The sequence below is a fragment of the Pantherophis guttatus genome, chromosome 4 (genome assembly GCF_059756535.1).
Source record: "Pantherophis guttatus breed Tessera chromosome 4, ASM5975653v1, whole genome shotgun sequence".
Lineage (NCBI taxonomy): Eukaryota > Metazoa > Chordata > Lepidosauria > Squamata > Colubridae > Pantherophis > Pantherophis guttatus.
Genome location: NC_142066.1, coordinates 119,831,387 through 119,851,681, shown reverse-complemented (window position 1 = coordinate 119,851,681; position 20,295 = coordinate 119,831,387). Strand labels below are relative to the sequence as shown.

Sequence of the window (20,295 nt, the reverse complement as noted above, 5' to 3'; positions counted from 1 at the left end):
CAAGTGATTCGCAAAATCATAGCGGAGGAGGTGGAGGTGATCCTCATCGCTCCCCATTGGCCACGACGGCCTTGGTTCTCCGATCTGGTCACACTCTCGACATCACGTCCCTGGTGGATTCCCCTGGAGAGGGTGTGTCTTACCCAGGGAGCCATCTGCCATCCGGAACCCCAATGCCTATACCTAACCGCCTGGCCCTTGAGGGGCTCCTCCTGAGACAGGTGCACTACTCGGAAGACGTCATCTGGATTACGCAGGCGGGCAGAAAGCCTTCCACCATCAGGCTTTACAACATCACCTGGCAGGTATTTATCTCTTGGTGTTCCGCGCGCGAGATTAATCCTGTTTCAGCTTCTGTCTCACAGGTCCTTGACTTCCTGCAAGCAGGGCTCCGCAAAGTCTGGCACTTAACACGCTCAAGTGTCACGTCGCCGCCCTTTCCACGGTATTGTCACCTAGGGATGGGGTGCCTCTCTCTCATCACCCGTCAGTACGTAGGTTTTTACAAGGCGTCTGCAATCTTTGTCCTCCCGTGGTGCACCGCTGGGATGGTGCACCACGGCACCATCCCAGCAACCTGGGATTTGCTGCATGTGCTGTGAGCTCTCACCGAACCTCCTTTCAAGCCTTTACACCCTTTGAGCCTCAGATTCCTTACCTTCAAGGTGGCCTTCCTGGTGGCCATTACTTCGGCCAGGCGCATTTCTGAGCTCACAGCCCTCTCCATCAGGCCCGACCTCTGTATCATTCACCCTGACAGGGTTGTCCTTAGACTGGATCCCTCGTTTGTTCCCAAAGTGAATTCTTGTTTTCACCGGGAACAGGAAGTAATTCTGCCAAATTTCTGCCCCAGACCTGTCCACCCTTTGGAACGCAAGTGGCACACCCTGGACGTCCGCAGACCTATTAAAATTTATATCTCGTGGACTGCGCCTTCCAGACGATCTGAGGCTCTCTTCGTATCTTTTCAGCCTACTTCCTTGGGTTCTAAAGTATCTTCGGCCACTATCAGCCGTTGGATCTTGACATGTATTGCCTGGGCTTACGAGGCGCATGCCCTGCCTGCGCCCAGACATATCACGGCGCACTCCACGCGCAGTGCAGCTATCACCGCTGCTTCGGCCATGCAAGCCTCCCTCGAGGACATTTGCAGAGCAGCTACCTGGTCTACTCCCTTGCTGTTTATTAAACACTATCAACTGGATGTCTTCGCTTCTGCGGAGGCCTCCTTCGGCAGGAGAGTCCTACAACAGATACACTTGGTCTCGTGGCCCTTGAGCTTGTAGGCTTCCCACCCGTAAGGTGGACTAGCTTGGGTATGTCCCACTCCTGACCCAGTCCGCAGCCTACCTGGAGAAGAGGTGTTGGTCTTACCATGAACGCCGTTTCTCCGGGGGCTGCGGAGTGGGTCAGCCCCTCCCCGCCTGCGTGCACCATGGCAGGCATTAACCATCTGCCTGAGCTTGTCTTACACATCTCTCTTCGTCAAATAAACTGGAGACGAGGGAGGCGCGAGGAGGTGTGGCCAATACAACTTGACTCAGTATCTGGTCAGACCATCTGGATCATCCCACTCCTGACCCACTCCGCAGCCCCCGGAGAAACGGCGTTCACGGTACGACCAACGCCTCTTCTATTGTTATTTATATTTGTGCGAGTTCTCTTTATTAATGGTGTACTTTCTACTTCATCAAACAAAAATTGATAACTCATATTTTTCCATTTAGAATGCACTTCATATTTTAAGAATCAACAAATTTTGCAATTTTGTTTTTATAGATGTTTATTGTTACTCTAATTTCTTTCAGGAGCTAGATGAAAAAGACAAAAAAATAATGTTAAATATGTATAGTGTGGTTATGTGGAAGATCCTTCAAGAACAAGATCTCATAAATACAGTGAATCAAAAATATCTTGAAAGTTGTAAGGTCAGTTGTCTACCTGCTTCTTTGTCATATCCTAGAATATAGAAATTTATTAACAGCTTTTTAAAATATACTTATGCAACTTTTTCAATAACTTCAGTAGGAAAAAAATAATATTTAATGAGTCATATAAATATAATAGTACAACCCATCCTTAATGTTTGACTTAAAAATGTGATCTGAAAATGTTAACACATTGTAATGCAATTTGTGTATAAGGAGTAATATTCCTCAAAGTATAGGAACTTTTTCCATTTGAAGAAATCTTTTCTCATTAATAGTGTATTTTCTTTTTCAGTTCAAACACCAGATTGTGGAGTGGCTAGATATAACTCCTAATACTGATGATTTGTTACTGATAAAGAAGAGAATGAAAAACATGAAGGCTCAGCTGAGGTGGAAATTAGTAGAAAAAAACAACTTGGAAGAAGTATGGAAATGCTATTTTGATACGTTTTAAGATTATTATTATTTCTTACTTTCCATAAGAATGGTGGATGATGACATAGAAAATGTTGCTTTCTAGCTTTGGAGAAATGTTGTTATGCACATAGTTTATTCATATATACCCAAATGAAAGCCTAAAGGGATTTATATTAGAACAAAGTTGGAAAGAAACAAAAATGGCAGATTTTTTAACAATTTAATTTGCACATAGTGTTTCACATTGCTAATGCTCCTCGTTCTTGATTATTGCAATTTGAGAAAGTACACAATTTCTACACATATTATTGATTATGAAGTTAAAAACAATAGATACTCCATTTGTCTTGCAGCAGGTTATCGTAACTCCAGAATGGATACATTAAACAATATGAGATTGGAAAGCTGTAAAATGTTGATTGTATAGTTAATGTAGAATTGGGATGAAAGAGTTATGAGGAGCACACAGGTATTAAGAAACATAAAGGGAGATGCTAAATAAGAAAAAAAGCACTCAGAACTATATAAGTACCCAGGGAGAAATTTAGTTAGAGGGAAGTATCACCCTCTAGGATTAATCCAAATGTCTGTTTCATTCAGCATCCAATTTCTTATAATGATTAAGGAGACACATCTGAGAAATTAATCAGTGTCAAATGACAGTAACTAGAGTAGTTCTCACCTCACCCCCACACATTAATACCTCTAGTCTTGAAAATTTGCTGCTGCTGGAGGTTATAAAAGCTAGGATACAACTAATTGAGAAAGTTCCAGATTGTAAATTCAGCAGAATAAGTAAATTCCACAGATACAGATACTACAAGTTTAGAATTATCCATGGTTTCAATATTCTGACCTCTAGAGGGATCACTTAAAAGAAAAAAGCCTCATTTCAGTTGTGGAAGCATAAACATTTTGTGTGTCATAGACAGAATCATAGGACTAGAAGGGACCTTGGAAGTCTTCTCCAACACCCTATCCAATGCAGGAGTCCTTATACTATCTGGGACAAATGGATGTTGTCTTGAAAACCTCCAGCGATAGAGCACCTACAATCTGGGGAGGCAAGCTGTTCCATTGATTAATTGTTCTTGCTGTCAAGAACTTTCTGGGTTGGATCTCTCTAATAGGCTTCCACCCATTGTCCTCTCAGGTGTTTGGAGAATAAGTCAACCCTTCTCTTGATTGCCCCTCAAGTACTGGAAGACAACAATCATGTCATCTGTAAACTTTCTCTTTGTTAGGCTAGAAGTATCTACTTCTCTTAACCATTAAACATACAGTTCAATTTCCAAGCCCCTTATCATCTTCATTGTTCTTCTCTACACACTTTCTAGGATATCAGCATCTTTTTTTTATGCAGTATTACAAGCGTGGCCTCACTAGTGCAGTATAGCATGATGGCATTGTGTCTTGTGATCATGATGATGCAGCTTTGTTGATTTTTGTAGCTGACTAAAGCTCTTTCATTGGATAGTGGCTGGTAGTCACATGAATGAAAGGTGCTATAGAGGCCATCTAGTTCAATCCTTTCTGAGGATAAGAAATCATCATTCCATCTAGATAAATGGCTGCCGAGCCTTTGTTGAAAAACGTAGTGATGGAGCATCTATAATCACAGGATAAAGTTTTGCCACTGCTTAATAGCTGTTATTTGTAAACAACTCAGAAAGTGATGAAAGCACTGTGGAGCAGTATTTAACGCTTTAAGTGCTATTGCTAACGTTATAGTTAGGAAATTTTTCCTGATTAGAGTTTGGATCCTCTCTAGTGGATTCTTCGGAGCTGAGAAGAATAAATCTGCAAACTTGTAGACCTCCAAGTCTACAATTCCCAAACGTGTACCTTGGGTGCTGCAGAATCTTTTAAATTTCGACCTACTTATTTAATAAAGGAGACTTCTAAATATACATTGTGGCCTAACGGCACTGTGATTATTAGTGTCCTTAGAGACTCAAAAATTAAGTTTAAAATTAAAACAGTAAACCAAGAAAGTTTGGGGAATCTCTGTTCTAAGTCCTTTTCTAAGTCCTTGTTGCTCTTCTCTGTACTCTTTCCAGTTCCATGCTGTTGTCCTTAAATTGTGATGAGCCAAACTGGACAAAATACCTCTAGGTGGAGACTGACTAGTGCGGTATAAATTAGAACTGCTTTAGATGAATAAAAATGTTTTTTAATCCTTTTCAATAGGTGGTTTATGAGAGATATATATTGTTATTTGGCCATGAAACTGAATCTATGTTGTTTCTGGCAATCACCTTTTGTCTCAAGAGTTACTTCAATATGTAAACAAGAAAGAAAACCTGAAAGAAATTGGTATTAACTTGGTCAGCCAAAAAAAGGAGAAGGCACATTTGATATGGTGACTAGAAATTAATGTAATTTCAGATACAAGAAGAGGGAATGGGAAGGTGAAGAAAAAGAAAATAAGTAGTATAATGGTGAAAATAAGACTTTAATTTTTTGAAGTATTAATTTTTAAATTTCTTCAGACTGATAATTACAGCAAGTCTGAAATGGTGGAAATAAAAGAAAAAATCAGTGTGCTACAGGATAATATATTTCAAGAAATATATAAGGAACAAGAAGAATATGTAAGTATTCAGTTATATTAGCATCTTTGAAACAAGTTGTGTTTAAAATGAATTTCTGGTCCTGAAATTCATTTTAATGAATGAATTTAATGAATGAATTTAATGAATGAATGAGTGGTGTAATGCCTAAAGACAGATGTCAGAGTTCCTCATTTCAAGCAAAATTGTGGCCATCTATGTCTTATAAACTAAAGACTAGTAGAGCCAAATTATACATATTTTTCATATTTATAAATGGATATGGATAAAGCTGAAAAATTGTATTTTTGTTCATGTTCCTCCTAAATATATTTCCAGGAAGGAAAAATTGGATATCTCAGTCAATATTTTTGATTTACATTTAATTTATTTACATAAAGAATTTATGAGACTGCTCACTTCATCCTAGGCCAGCTAAGAATACAGAAAAAACAAAATAGAATTAGGAGAAAATAAGTAATTTTCTCAATTTTAATTAATATTTGATGCAAATAATACTTTAATATTTTGAAGTAATAATTTTTAAATTTATGCAATTAGTCTGATGTTACAGTGATTTTGAAATGGCAAAAACAAATACAATGCTACCAAGGCTGCAAACAAGGTTCAGATAAAATGTACCCCAAAACATACATATTGGGCTCAACTAACATTCTGGCCCTAACACCTTTGAAAAGAATAAAATCTTCAGGCTTTCCAAGAGGCTACCAGGTCAGGACCATCTGAATCTCAGAGAGAGGCTATTTCATAATACAGATTAGAAAATTGCTTTCTGGTTTTGCCAAGAATCTTTGGCATTTTTAAAGTGTCTTATTATATGGAACTAAAAAATGGCAGTAGGTGTATTTTAGAGAAGTTGGCTGAGGATCAGTGCTCATGCCTTTTTTTCACTGAAAAACTGCCTTGTTTGGGGAAGAAAGTTATTGGTGAGTACTACCACACAAGAATTTCCCCTCCCCCCCTCTTTCTTTTTAGAATCAGAGTTTGTTGCTAGATTTGATATCAGTTATGATCAAGAAGAATCAATGTTCCTCTTGTTGTAAACACAATTAAAATGGGGTTTCTACTTTGGCTTTGTTTTTAAGATTACTGACAAGGATGGTTGATTGTGCAATTATTCATGCTTTGAATTCTCTTCACATGCTTAGTTGAAATAGTAATAAACAACTAGAAATGCTGCTGTACCGAAGAATAAAGACACAAGCGGAGCTATGATGATGCCATTTCTTTGGGACAAAGAGTTTCTACTGACACCAAATAGTTAAATCTGCTGCACTGAAGGTGGAGAGACTTAATTATTCATTAATATTTATCTGCTCGCTGAAGATTCACCATTGTGATACTACTGAATAAATATGCTTCCAACATACTGCTGGATATTGTTTTTATATTGTGATTGTTACTGAAGACTTTTTTTCCCTAATTTAGGAAAAGCTTATTCATCTAGTTCAAAAAGTTTTCCCTGAGCTGCCATTCCTCCATCCTGAAGCAGAAATATTAAAGTATATGGTAAGGTTTATGTCTTCTTTAAAAGCTAAGATTGATTGATATATCTTTGACAAAAACAATTTGCAGTATTATATATGTTATAGCAACCCCAAAACAAAAGTAATGGACTGAAAAGTTTAATCAAGCAATCTGAAGAGAAGGGAAACAAAGAGGAATAGAGCTGGCTTTACTTTTTACAAGAATTCTGTGTTGCTGTGTGTTCTAGAGGCAGGAATATTTTTAACCCTAAATGTGATTCTGTCTTATAATCAGCCTGTAATGCTAGGTCTTCTGAGTAAATAGGATGACACCAAGCTTTTTACCACTGTAAGTGTAATGCACACAAATATCATATATAGGTCTATGATCCAAAACTGAGAATAAGCTGTTTTAATTCGTATTCCCCAGGGCTCAGGAGGTCTGATTGTCAGTTTAGAACGTGATCTCTTAAATGCTGAGCCAATGAAGGAATTGGGCATAAAACATCCTGTGATGTGCTCCACGGTTCAAGGTCAAAAGGTTCTCCTGAAGGTATGCTTTCTGAATGATTAGCTTGTTTTTTTTCCTCCATATTTACTGCTAATAAATTTTTAGGCAGACTTAGGAAATATTAAAATAGCTGGGTTTATTTTGGAGCTGGAAACTACTTTTATATAGTGGATATAAAAAGTCTACACACCGAGATGTAAAAAAAATCAAACCAAGGTAAAAATTCACTTCAGAATTTTTTCCGTCTTTAATATAACATATAAGTTGTACAATTAAATTGAAAAACATTTTAGGGAGAAGTAATAATAAAAAAAACATACAATAATGTTGCATAAATGTGCATGCCCTTAAAATAATACTTTGCTGAAGTACCTTTTGATTTTATGATAACATTCAATCTTTTGGGACGGGTAGGATAGCATGGCACATCTTGCCCTGGGAATCTTTGCCCACTTTTCCTTGTAAAAGTGCTCCAAATCTATCAGATTGCAAGGGCATCTCCTCTGCATAGCCTCTCCAACTCACGGATTTTTAATTGGATTTCAGTATGAACTGGCTGGGCCATTCCAAAATTTTGATTCTCTGGTGAACTCTTGTTGATTTGGGTCATTGTTGTGTTGAAAGGTGAAATTCCTCTCCATCTTCAGCATTTTAGCAGCGGCCTGAAAATATTGTGCCAAAATTGACTGATATTTGGGACTGTTCTTTGCTTGGACTAAAGTCCTGGTTCCAGCTGAAGAATAGCTGCCCCAAAGCATAGTGCTGCCACCACTATGCTTCACTCTGAGTATCGTGTATTTCTGGTAATGTGCAGTGTTATTTTTGCATTAAAAATATTTTTTGGAACTATGGTAAAAAATTTCAACTTTGGTCTCATTAGACTGTAGCACATTTTTCCACATGTTTTTATCAGACTCGTGTAGGTTTTTACAAAATATATCCGGGCTTGTATGTTTTTCTTTGTAAGAAAAGGCTTCTGTCTTTCCATCGTACCCAACAACTCAGACCATATAAAGAATATGGGAAATTGTTGTCACATGTAATACACAATCAGTGCTTGCCAGCTTCTTTAATATTGCCATAGGCCTCATGGCAGCTTTTTGGACCAGTATGCTTCTTGTTTTTCCATCAATTTTGGAGGGACATCCATTTCTTGGTAATGGATTGTGCCACTTTTTCCACTTATTGATGACTTTCCTGCGTTCCATGATAAGCTGGTCTGAAAAGCTTTGCAATTTGACACAAAGCCTTGAAAAATACCTGGGGAGAAGGCAGCCAACATCGCAGTGAAACGATGCGAATGAGCAGTATTCCCTGATGTCCCACAAATTTTTCCAGCCAGGGGGCTCTGCGGGGTCAAAAGTCAACTTGTAGGGGTGACAAAACAGAGGGGATACTTTGGTGGTCGCGAGGAGAGCACAGTCTCCTCGTTTGACCCTTTCACCAATGGAAGAGAAGATGGCCATTATGGCTGAACTGGAGCCGTGACAGCTGAAACAGAAGAGAAGAAAGAAAAGATCCTGTAGCAGTGTGCTTGATCTGGTTAAGAACTTTCTAACTTTTGCTGTGGAATTTCCCCTAAAAAACACCCCCTTTGAAAAGTCGGACTCAAATGAGGTGAATAGCTGCGACTAAGACCTGGAGCTATTGTCAGATTTGGAAAAGAAAGAAAAGAAATTGCAGACAAGAGCAACCTTAATGATAAAGGAGAGACTGGATTGGCTAATTTTTAGCAATTTAAACTGTTTCAAAATATTGAATTATACTTCTATTGCCACCTTGATTTGAAGGACTTTGGAAATTATTAGAAAATATTTTGGGAGATATTTTATTGGCAGCAAAAGCGGAAAAAAAGAATAACAATGACACCTACTGGCCGTGGAAGACATCATAGAGCTGAAAAATATGGAAGAAGGAGTGAAAGTTGTTTAGTCCAAAAATTAGCTGGAATACGCTAAACAGCAACCAGCAAATTGATTATATTTGGTGTTTGGAGACAGACAGTGAAAACATTCAGCTCTTAGAACCTTGAGGATTACAAATATGCTGGACAGTGTGAGAGTGGGAAACAGTCTGGATTTGTTTTGGAACTAAGTGAAGGTTGCTAATGGACTATTTAATGGAGTGGTTTTGTGAACTGCTCTAATGATTGGCTTTCTTGGTGTGATGAATAATTGGGACGCTGGAATCTTGATAGATTACTGAGTAACTTTTTAATTCATTAAAGCAAAATGGTATAACGGGGAAATAAGTGTATTATTAAAAGAAATATTATTGATGCTTCAAGATATGCAGGAAATGATGACAAGCAATCATAGGGAGATAAAGGAATTGATACATGATGTAGTTGTGAGACCATAAAATTATGAGCAAATGACACTGTAATGAATATGAAATCCAGGAAGTAGAGGAGAAAATATAAAGAACAGAGAAGGAAAAGCTACAAATGATCCAAAAAGAAAAAGAAGGAGATAGTAAAAGCTGATGAAATAGAAAAGGAAAATTACATCAACAAACAGAAGAGGATACATGGAAAGAAACCCCTGAAGTGAGGAAAGAATCATTGAAAGGTTTACTGAAGACCCAACAGAGTGAAGAAGTGATAAAGGCAGATGAAATATTCAGATTAAACATGAATGATATAAGAAGATATAAGACCCCAAGGGAGGAGTATGTGCCAAGAAGTCAGAGATGATTTACGTAAACGGGCAAGAGATGAGGGATAGATGTAGAATACTGTTTAATATAGGAGTTGTTCTATTAAAAATTAATATAGAGGTAGAAACTAGAAATGGGGAAAATATTACTTTTTAACTTGGGAACTATTTATTAATGGTTAGAAAATAGAAGCAGAAGTTAGAAAATTAGAATCAAGGACAATATGTAAACAAAGATGAAGTAATTGTAATTAAATAATGAATATTGAATAATTAGGATAAGTAAACATGAAGAATAGATTTGGAGGATAATGGTTATAAATGTGATGTTTACATGATGTTTATAATATTGAATATTATTAATTGATTATAGACAAAACTGAACAGAGCATTTAATTAAACAATGGAAAATGTTTAAACAAGGATAAGCAAAGACCATGGCGAATAGATTTTGAGAATAACAATCATAATTATTGTGTGTATAAGATTTATTATATATATTTAAAAGAGATTGTACCCAGACAGTACACTGCTATTGTGAATATGGAAATTTTATACATAACAAAGAAAATTGCAATAATAATAATAATAATAATAATAATAATAATAATAATAATAAAATTTTCTTGTACCTTTCTCCTTCCAACAGCGAGATTTCTTTGATGTTTTTTAAGCTCTTTGCAGACAATGAATGGCTTTTGCTGTAAGAGGCAACTGAGTAAGTGTCAGAAAAATCCCACTAGAACAGCTGAACTTACAGCTTGATCAGAGTCACTTGACTACTTTTTAACATAAGTTTGAATGTGATTGGTTAAAATAGCCACATCCCTAGGGTATGCGCACTTATTCTAGCCAAGTTATTCTAGTTTTGGATTGTTTTTTTCCCCTAAAATATTTCAATTTGTTTTTCATTTGAATTGTACAGCTTATATGTTACAGGTGGTCCTCGATTTACAACAATTCACTTAGTGACCTTTTGAAGTTACAACGGCACTGAAAAAAGTGACTTATGACCATTTTTTATACTTATCAATTTTATATCCATGGTCCTGTGATCAGAATTCAGATCCTTGGCAATTGACTAATATTTATGACAGTCGCAGTGTCCCCAGGATCACATGATCCCCTTTTGCAACCTTCTGAGAAGCAAAGTCAATGGGGGAGCCAGATTCACTTAACAACTGTGTTACTTATTTAACTACTGCAGTGATTCACTTAACAACTGTGGCAAGAAAGTTTGTTAAAGGGGGCAAAATTCATTTAACAAATGTCTCACTCTGCAATAGAAATTTTGGGCTCAATTGTGGTCATAAATCAAGGACTACCTGTATATTTAAGGTGAAAAAATTCTGAAGTGGGACAAAACGAATTGAACAAATGTCTCACTTTGCAAAAGAAATTTTGGGCTCAGTTGTGGTTGTAAGTCAAGAACTACCTGTATATTTAAAGTGAAAAAATTCTGAAGTGATTTATCTTGGTCTGAGTTTTACATCTCAAAAACCTGATGTTTAAATGGGTGCGTAGATTTTTTTAAAATAACACTGTAGTTTCAAGTTCATTTGGTAGCTAATGAAATTATCTGGTTTTGCCCTTTGAATATGGAGAAATCAACAATTTGAATCCATTTTTGAGAGACCAGGCTGGCTTGAGATTTCTGACCACCATGCCTTTGGATAACTACCTAGAAATTACACATGTGTTTATTTATGTAGATTGTAGACTATAGTTGTTGCCAAATGTAACGCCTTTCCTATTCTTATCTGTTCTAATTGTCATTGTTCTGAAAGTGAGAAACACAGTATTATTAGAATGCAATTATTTTCATTTGTGGCTCAGTATGTGCTTTTATTATTCACAAGAATAAATATTCCATTGATTAATTCAGAAAATAGAAGCATTTGGCAGAAATAGTTCCCTTTTTCATATTCTGGGAAATAGTTTAATAATCTCATGAAACAGCTTTTTACTCACCTGAATTTACCTTTTCAGGGATATATTGTGGATATCAATATTGAAACTCAAATAATAGAAAGGGCAGTAAAATATCATAAAGTTTGGAAAGAATTAAGGGAGAAATCTTGTTTAATGCAAACAATGTTCCTGCTTTTATGCAAGGTAAGTTGTACATCGAAGTGTATTTTTTCTTTGTTATTTCTGTGTAAAAATGTCAAAGATCTCATAATAGAAAGTACTTTCCCTGCTTTAAGATAAGACCCCTTAAATTTATATAGATGATATAAAAACACAAATAGGAAAGTATTTCAGTGTCATGATATTTGATGTTTTCTGTTCCTGCACATAATACTTTTGTTTTTATTTAAGTCTGATCCTATGGTATATCTAATGATTCCATACTATGCTGGAGCAAACCTGGGGACACTGCAGTTGATGGCACCTTTAAGTGTACCAGTAAGTAATGAAATCGCCCTCTTGAATTTCTGAACCAACCTTTCACCCTTGCATTCTTTAGTTTTGTTAGGTCTGCTAGCTGGGGAATTTTGGGAATTTCCATCTTAAAGCATCTAGACATCATTAAATTTAGAAAAAGCTGTTCTAATCAATGAATTCAGTTGATTTACAGATCATATCATCTATATCTTCCATAGCTACATAAAGAAAGTAGCTCATGGTTGACATTAAAACTGGGTATTCATAGTTGGAAAGCTTCAGAAGCATGGAAATAGTTTTTATGGGTTTTCCATGGATACCTCGTATGTATTTTTTATTTGCTTGTATCATTTTTGTTTAAAAAATACTTCCTTTAGCAAATTAAATTTAATGTAGAACATCTTCAATCTCTTTGTGTGAATGGACACATTGTTAACTTTAGAAATATATTTAAGAGGCTCCTATACTATGTTGATTAATTGATTATTAATACTATACTGATTAATTGGCTGTTGAATATGGATTATTCAGAGCGAGTTCTCCATTATTTCTCTTGGTCTGTGAATGTATATATGCGAGAGTTGTGGGTATATTCAGTGTCACACTTTGTTTTCAGTGTTCTTTACAAGATGCCTTTTTTTTTTCTTTCATGACTGATATTCCATATAGCATCAACCCTGTGAATTATCAAGCTTCCTTTTTCTGCTATGTATTCAAATGGACGTGTATGTGTGTGTGTGTCCTCCTCCAGCCATAGATGACTGACCATCAAGGAGTAAATGCCAGTCCTCATCATATCTACCTGCTATTTTTCCCCTAAGGCTGATATGTGCCTATGTAGGATGTTCTTGCCCAACTGAAACAGGCTGGCCAAGAAAAAGGAAGAAGTCTTGAGTCACTCCCTTTTGACCAGTAGCTGAACAATGTGATTTTTTGAAATGTACTGTACACCTTTTAGTTATCTGTAGAAAGTAGAAGCAATATTGATTCCCCATTCTCATATTGTAGGGCCCATATTTAATTTATCTTATTTGCTATAAGATTTATCCTAGTTAGAACTTTTGGTCATCCTCATTGTTTCTTACTATTGCTTTCCAGAGAATAAAAAAATGTCAGAAATACTATACTTAGAACTCCCATCTTATGCCTTGTCTAATCATTAGCGGGGTGGGTGATCTCCTTCCCCGGAAGAATGATGGAGGAATAAAAAGGATTCTGTTCTATGGTCTCCAACATAATTTAAACAGTTATTAGTTTTTAAAATAACAGTTGACCTTTGAAATCTGAATTGATTAATTGTCCTAGGCTACTGAAGGAAGCCTAGGAAAATTAATCCTGTATAGAAAACTAAAAATCTGGTTTGATAAAAGTTTTGAAAGTAGTTTTGTCTCTTTTTTTCATTGGATGTGTAAGAAGCGTTTTTGAAATGCTGGGAATATTTTGGCACTGATCTCATAGAACCTTTCTTGCAATCACTTTAACTAGGAAACATTAAAAGTAATGAAAGGAGTGGCATGTGGTCTGTGTGTGCTACACAAAGCTGATATAATTCATGGATCGTTGCATAAAAACAATGTCTTTGCATTGAACCGAGAACAAGGAATAGTTGGAGATTTTGATTTCACCAAATCTGAGGTAAAAATGTTTTCCTTATAAATAAATAGGTATTGAACAGTGTAAATTAATAGCACAAATACTAACATTTGAAGATATGTAAAATCCAAGGAATTTGAGGAATTACTCAGTATTTTGATACTGGCATGTTGTTTTTGTTAGCAAATTATAACATAAGAATAAATCCATCAGTGACAATATGACAGGGCCTTCCAGAAAAGTAACAAGGTCGGGGCCAATCTTAATCTTTAGGGTAATTATATTCCATAAAGAGGGAGCCATCACCGAGAATGCCCTATTTCTTGGTCTCAGAAGATGTATTTCTGTAATGGATGGGATCAGTAACACCTTGTTTTCTTGCCCTGGAGAGCTGGGTGGATGTAAATGTGGAGGAGGTGGTCTTTCAAATAAACTGGCCCCCATATAAGGCTTTAAAGGTGATAACCAGCATTTTAAAGGTAATTCATGCAAATTTAGCCTTGTGCAAAACTTTGCAAGTCACTGCAGTTTGAACCAACTTCCTGATATTCTTCAAGAGTAGTCCCATGTAAACCTCATTACAAAAGTCCAAATAAGAATTGACCAAAATATGGGTGACTACGAGAAGGACACATTGGTTCAGTAATAGACATTACTAGCATATAACTCACAGTTGTGCAAAAACCCTTGTCATCTTATTTATCACCTGATCCTCAAGCTGGAGTTGCAAGTCCATGACAATTCCCAGGTGCAACTTCACTCATAACCTGCAGCAATGCAACTTCACCCATAGCCAAATACGGTAATTTCACCAAGAATTAAGGAGACCTTAGCCAAAGCCTCTTGATCTTTCTAGGGTTCAATTTTAGTCTGTTCCTTCCCATCCAGATATCAACAACCTTCAGGCACTGAAAGAGCAGCCATGGCATAGCTAAATTCACCATGGGCAGAAATGCATAATTGAATATCATCAGCATATTGATGATATCACACTCTGTGATGACAGAATATCTTCCGTTCATATAGATATTAAAGGAGCAGACACTGCATGGACCCCTGCGGTAATCAGTGGCCAGAATTCTTCTCCAGCCAACACTGACTAAAGTGTAGAAAGGAAATAAACCATATCACAGTGTCCCATTCTCCCCCAACCCCCAAAGCTATTCCAGAAGGTTACCAGGGTCAATAGTATCGAAAACTGCTGAAGGGTTGAATAGAGCAAGGACAGATGTGTTACTCCAATCCTGCTTCCGCTAGAGCAGCGGTTCTCAACCTGGGGGTCGCGACTCCTTTGGGGGTCGAACAGCCATTTCACAGGGGTCGCCAAATCCCTCTCTCGCCCCCCCCACCCCCATGCCTTCACTCACCCTCACCCTCTGCCTCTGTTGGATCGCCTGGTCACCGTTCGCTTACCCCGCCCACTCCCAATCTATTGCTGCCTCTGATGGCTAGAGGAAATAAAACGGTTTAAATTCTTGCTGCGGGGCTTCAAAGGGCCGTCCTAAAGCCAGTGGTGCAGCCGAACCGTTTGTTAAATTGCTGGCTTGCCCCGCCCCTCCGCACCACTATTTATTGCCAATAAATAGTGGTGGGCGAGGGGCGGGGGAGCCAGCAATTTAACAAATGGTTCGGTGTTTTTTTGTAATTTTATTGGCCCCTGGAGTTTCAGCATAGGCTAATTAGCCCTTGCTTAGATCGGCTCCCGACTCTCAGCTGATTTGCTCTCAGCTGTTTTGCTCAGGGCTCTGCTGCTTGCTTGCAAAGCAAGCAGCAAAAAAATCTGCACTCTTTGCTTGCAAAGAGTGCAGATTTTTTTCCCCTTAGCTATGCTGAAAAATGAAACTGGAAGTAAAGCAGGCTGTTTGCACCGTTGGAAAACTAGGCAGGCAGATTTCTTTTCTTTTTCCTCACCAAAAAAGGTAGGTGCAAACAATGGGAAATTTAGGGCAAAAGAGGAGAGTTCAAGATTTTAAAATACAAAAGAAAAAAAGCTCTATTTAACTAGGGAATTGTAATAATTGAGATACTATTAACTGTATATTGTGTTGAAAGCAGAAATGGTTGTTGTGGTTCGGAGGGATATATGGGAGAAATTATTTGGTTTATTATTGGTAAATATAATTAATTGATTTGTAAGAAATTGGATTGCATGGAAATAATTGGAATATTCATGTTCATATTGATTAATATACAAAAAAGGTAGTTATATAACTAATTGATTTATATTAAAATGTTGAATTTATATTAAACAACTGTAATATTACATAATTAACCAATGTGAGGATGGATATAAAAATAGATGACAATGGGAAGGGGTATAATATAGAATAGAAAGGAAAAATTGAATTTGATTAAGATTAGAGATGAAGATGAAGGGTAATATTGGTTTTTTACAAAAATAGATGAGGAATAAATATGGCAAAAAGGAAATATAGAAATTGTAAATTTAATTGAAATGACTAAACACTGTTTAAATTTGTGAACCGGCCAAATACTCAGTTCAAAGAAAATACATTGTATGTTTGTATGTGTGTTTCTAATTATTGTTATTTATTCATATTTGTTCTCTTTTATTCTTTAAAGTTTAACAATTCATTCTTTATCTTAATATCTTTATATTTGCTTGGGGTTGGCTTTCTTCCCTTTCATCTTTTTTATTGTACAGCAATCTTTCTCCTCAAACCTACCACCTCTCTCTTTTCTTTCCTTCTTACTTTCTCTTCCTCCCCCTCTTCTTCTCCTCCCTACTTCCTCTTCCTTTCTCCTTCTCCTCCTCTCTTCCTCCCTCTCTTACCCTCACTCCTACTCTAATTTCCCTTCCCTTCCTTCATCCCTCTCTATTGCTGTATCCTTTTATGCATATGGACTACTCAGAGGGCTGAAAAAGTTATTTCTGACTAGTCCTCGCACTTTTGACCAGTCCTCGAACTTACGACTGTCCTCACATTTTACGTTTTTGCCCTATCTTGTTACCATGGTGAAGAGAAGCAGTTGTGAAATGAATGACATGGTTGTTAAGAATGCTGCACGGGCATAAATGTGAGGATGGTCATAAGTGTGAGGACCAGTCAAAAGTGCGAGGACCTGTCAGAAATGACTTTTTTCAGCCCTCTGAGTAGTCCCTATACACATAGCCATGGCCACCCGGTCACATGACCAGCTAGCCATGCCCACCCAGCCGCATGACCTCCAAGCCATGCCCACAAAATAAGCCATGCCCACAGAACTGATAGTAAAAAAATTTAGAACCCACCCCTGGTTGGGGGTCACCACAACATGAGGAACTGTATTAAAGGGTCGCAGCATTAGGAAGGTTGAGAACCACTGCGCTAGAGAGAGTAACCAATACTGTTTCCATCCCATATCTAGGCCAGGGAACTCAGATAATATATTTCAGCAGGGATCCTCTGGACCTGCAGCACAACCATCTTCTCAATAACTTTTCCCAAAAAGGAGAGCTGGAGTCCATTAGGGTGGAATCTAGTAATGGCTTCTTAAGAAGGGAGTGAACCACAACTGCTTTAAAGAACTCGGGTAGGACCACTTTTCAAGGAGACATTCACCATCTCTAGTATTCACCCACGTGTCACTTCCTGGAAGTCTTCTACTAGCTGCAGGGGACAGATCTAACAAGTGGCCAAGCTCACATTTCCTAGATCCTGCCCACTTCCTAAGGCAGGGGTCTCCAACCCCTGATCTGTGGACCAGCACCGGGCTGAAACATGCCAGAACAGCATGCCAGTTTGCAGAAGCCATGCAAACAAGCGAAGCCCCATCTGTGGGATGCAGACAGCACATGAAACTATGCCCATTACAGTATGTGGAAAAACCAGTCTCCACAGAACCTGTCCCTGGTGCCCAAAAGGTTGAGTGGCCCTGTCCTAAGGAATTACAGGATCAAACCATTCCACAATACTTAGGCAAGAATTCCCAGGGAATCTCCACTAGACCAGTGTCCATGCCTACATGGACAATTGTGTACAAATCTGAGTGATTTTATCTGCCAGAAAATCAGCAAATTTCCCAGTGTGCCTTGCAGGTAGATATTCAAGTTCTCCTTATCTATGAGGGCCAATGTTACCTTAAAAAGGAATGCTGGGGATTATCTACAGATGCAATTTGTACAAAGTATTTTTGCTTCACCGAAGGAATTGGCAAAGATAGACTTTAATAGCAGCTATTACTGAAGCACATCAGTTGAATTTGTTCTTCGTCTTCTGCTAGTGTGTTCTAGGTGTCTTGATCTCTTTCGTGTCTCTCAGTTCTTCTGTGAAATAAAAAGAATGCTAAGATGCACAGGTCAAAAGAGGCCGCTTGGGTGTAGCTGTCTAAAACCTCTTATTCCAAGAGGTGACAACTATGCAGCAGATTCTCAGTTATAGCACCCAGCTCCTTTTGAAACCAATCAAGTTCATCCGTTTCAGGGACAGGCCAATCTAATGGATCTTGCCTCCTTGTGAATGAGCAGCCTAGGGATACTCATAGCAACCAGACTGTTATCTGACCATGATGGGGGACCAAAGATAGATCCCTCAATTCCAAGTCATAAAGGCATCGCTCCAAGAAGATACCAAATTGGGTGTATGATCTCTATTTCTAGGCAGGCCTGAATTCCCACACTGTCTCTAAGCCTACTACCAAGGAAGACAGATTGAAGTCTCCCAGCAGTATAAACTAGGAAATGCCACCACCAACTCTGTAGTAAGTCTTAAGACCTCAAGCAAGGAAACTGCTATGTAGCAGGAAGGCTGGCACAATAGCAGCAATCTCAGCTGTTCCCTAGAGCCCATTGTAAGAAAAAGTCTCCTACTCAAGAGACTTGTGGAGATTCTGCAGCCAAAGTGTTTTAGATAACAACAACCATATCAGCTTCCCTTATTGCAGGCTGACCTGGCATGTAAAAGCAACATCTTAAGACGTGCTTCGCTGTTAATCTGCTGACCATATAAAGAGGCTGAGTTTAAGGAGCAACCAGTACAAGAAGTCTCCTGCAATTATATCTCCCGATATCTGACATCACTGAAATATAATACCTGAATGGCATTAATAGTAATAGAGTTCATCCCCCAGACAACAGATGGGGGGATGGATGGATGGGATTAAGAGTCAACGCCTATTGATTGATTGATTGATTGATTGATTAATTGATTGATTCAATTTATATGCTGTATTAACCTCTGGACTATTTTACTTTCAGAGCAAGCGTGCTTTGTCAGGTTCTATGACTTTGAATGGCTTGAGCTTAATTTCCCCTGAGCTAAGAAAGGGTCAGCCACCTTCTCCAGCTTCAGATATGTATGCTTTTGGTTGTCTGCTTTACTGGGTATGTAAATCTTCGGTCACAGGTATTGCTGTATCACAATATAAAACATCTCACTCCTGTTTTGATAGCTTTGTGTTTGCCTAAGGACTTATATGGTGCTTCTTAGGGAAGATGTTAAAAAATGATAGTCAATATAATAAAATGAATATTTGAAGATTAAAGAATTATAGTTTCCATAAGTATTAAATTAAGTTGTGTTTACTGCACTTTTTTGTTGATACTGATTGGTAATCTTGCCAGTTGTGCCAGGAATATTCGTTCATTTTGGGCCAGCCTGATCTCCAAATGGGATTAGTACATGCTTAAGAAGCCTAGCACAGGAAATGGGAAAAAAGAAGAAGGAGAAAGTGGATAGGAGAACAGAACTGGATGAAGAGTATGCAGACAATTTACTGCTGAGGGAGTGCAGATGGGAGGGGAGAGTAGTAGTAGTTTGGGAGTGCAATGTTTAGTTTATTGATATTTGGGAATAATTTTGTTATCTTTTAAATGTGCAGCTACTTATCGGAAAGCAAGAAATAAAAACAAATAGAGATGGAATTCCTCAAATTGATGGCCTTGCTACGGTATGTTTTTTTCTAACCGAAATATTTCAGATTTAATGCATAATTGACTGTTTTTTAAGATATGTTAAATAAAAATAATTAAAAGACATGGAAGCGTATAGGTCAGGCGAATCTTTTCGGCACTGAGTGCTGAAAAGGGAGTACTTTGCAAGTGTGCGTGCTCATCAGGGCCGTGATCAGGAAGAGGATGTGCCAGATAAGGTACTTCTGGTTTCCGGTGCACACATGCACATTGATCAGCAAGTCATCCAGTTAGTGCCACGCGTGTGCATGCACTGATCAGCTGGCGGACTGCATGCTTATGTACATGTGTGTCCAGCCAGATGCTTCCAGCCCCAGAGGAGGAATCTGCAGTTCTGCAATGGGGGGAGGAAGTGTTTATCTCGGACTTTTGAGATGGGAGGGGCCAGAACGAGGGGCAGCACCAATGAGAATTCTCCCTGCTTGAGCATCATCGGTCTCTGGACAGAGTCCTTTGGGACTTCACCTGAAGGAAGAGAGACAGTTCAGTGGAGAGAGAGAAGCAGAGAAAGTGGGAGGGGGGATCTTGGCCTGAATAACCAACTTGGACTTCTCTGCGTGGAACTCTCTCTTCCAATGAGTAAAGTCAAGGAAATCTCCTCCCAGAGACTGATGAGGCTGCAGAAGGGAGAATTCCCTTTGGTCCTTCTTCTTTCTGGACACGCGTCCAGAGCTGCATTGCCAGCTCACAGACCAGCTCTTCTGGTTTCCAGCAAAGGCCAGCTGATCGTCACTCATCGCATGAGTGCCAGAAACCCGGAAGAGGAACGGGCGACGCCACACTTGCCAGGCAACATGGCAAAATCTTTCAAAACATTTTAATATTGCTGATGAAAAGATCAGTATAAA

The 20,295-nt window shown here is 38.2% G+C and overlaps 1 protein-coding gene across 8 annotated transcripts in view; it reads left to right on the top strand.

The window, feature by feature from the left end:
- Window positions 1-20,295, top strand: part of STK31 (serine/threonine kinase 31) — an 84,856-nt gene that overhangs the window by 52,300 nt on the left and 12,261 nt on the right. For all 8 annotated transcript variants that reach the window (XM_087892674.1, XM_034401840.2, XM_087892672.1 and 5 more), the window contains 10 exons: window positions 1,809-1,928; window positions 2,224-2,355; window positions 4,841-4,942; window positions 6,350-6,430; window positions 6,818-6,940; window positions 11,545-11,670; window positions 11,878-11,964; window positions 13,429-13,578; window positions 18,734-18,859; window positions 19,357-19,425. In XM_087892674.1, the coding sequence (XP_087748800.1) occupies window positions 1,809-1,928; window positions 2,224-2,355; window positions 4,841-4,942; window positions 6,350-6,430; window positions 6,818-6,940; window positions 11,545-11,670; window positions 11,878-11,964; window positions 13,429-13,578; window positions 18,734-18,859; window positions 19,357-19,425 (1,116 nt within the window). The remainder of the gene's footprint in view (window positions 1-1,808; window positions 1,929-2,223; window positions 2,356-4,840; window positions 4,943-6,349; window positions 6,431-6,817; window positions 6,941-11,544; window positions 11,671-11,877; window positions 11,965-13,428; window positions 13,579-18,733; window positions 18,860-19,356; window positions 19,426-20,295) is intronic.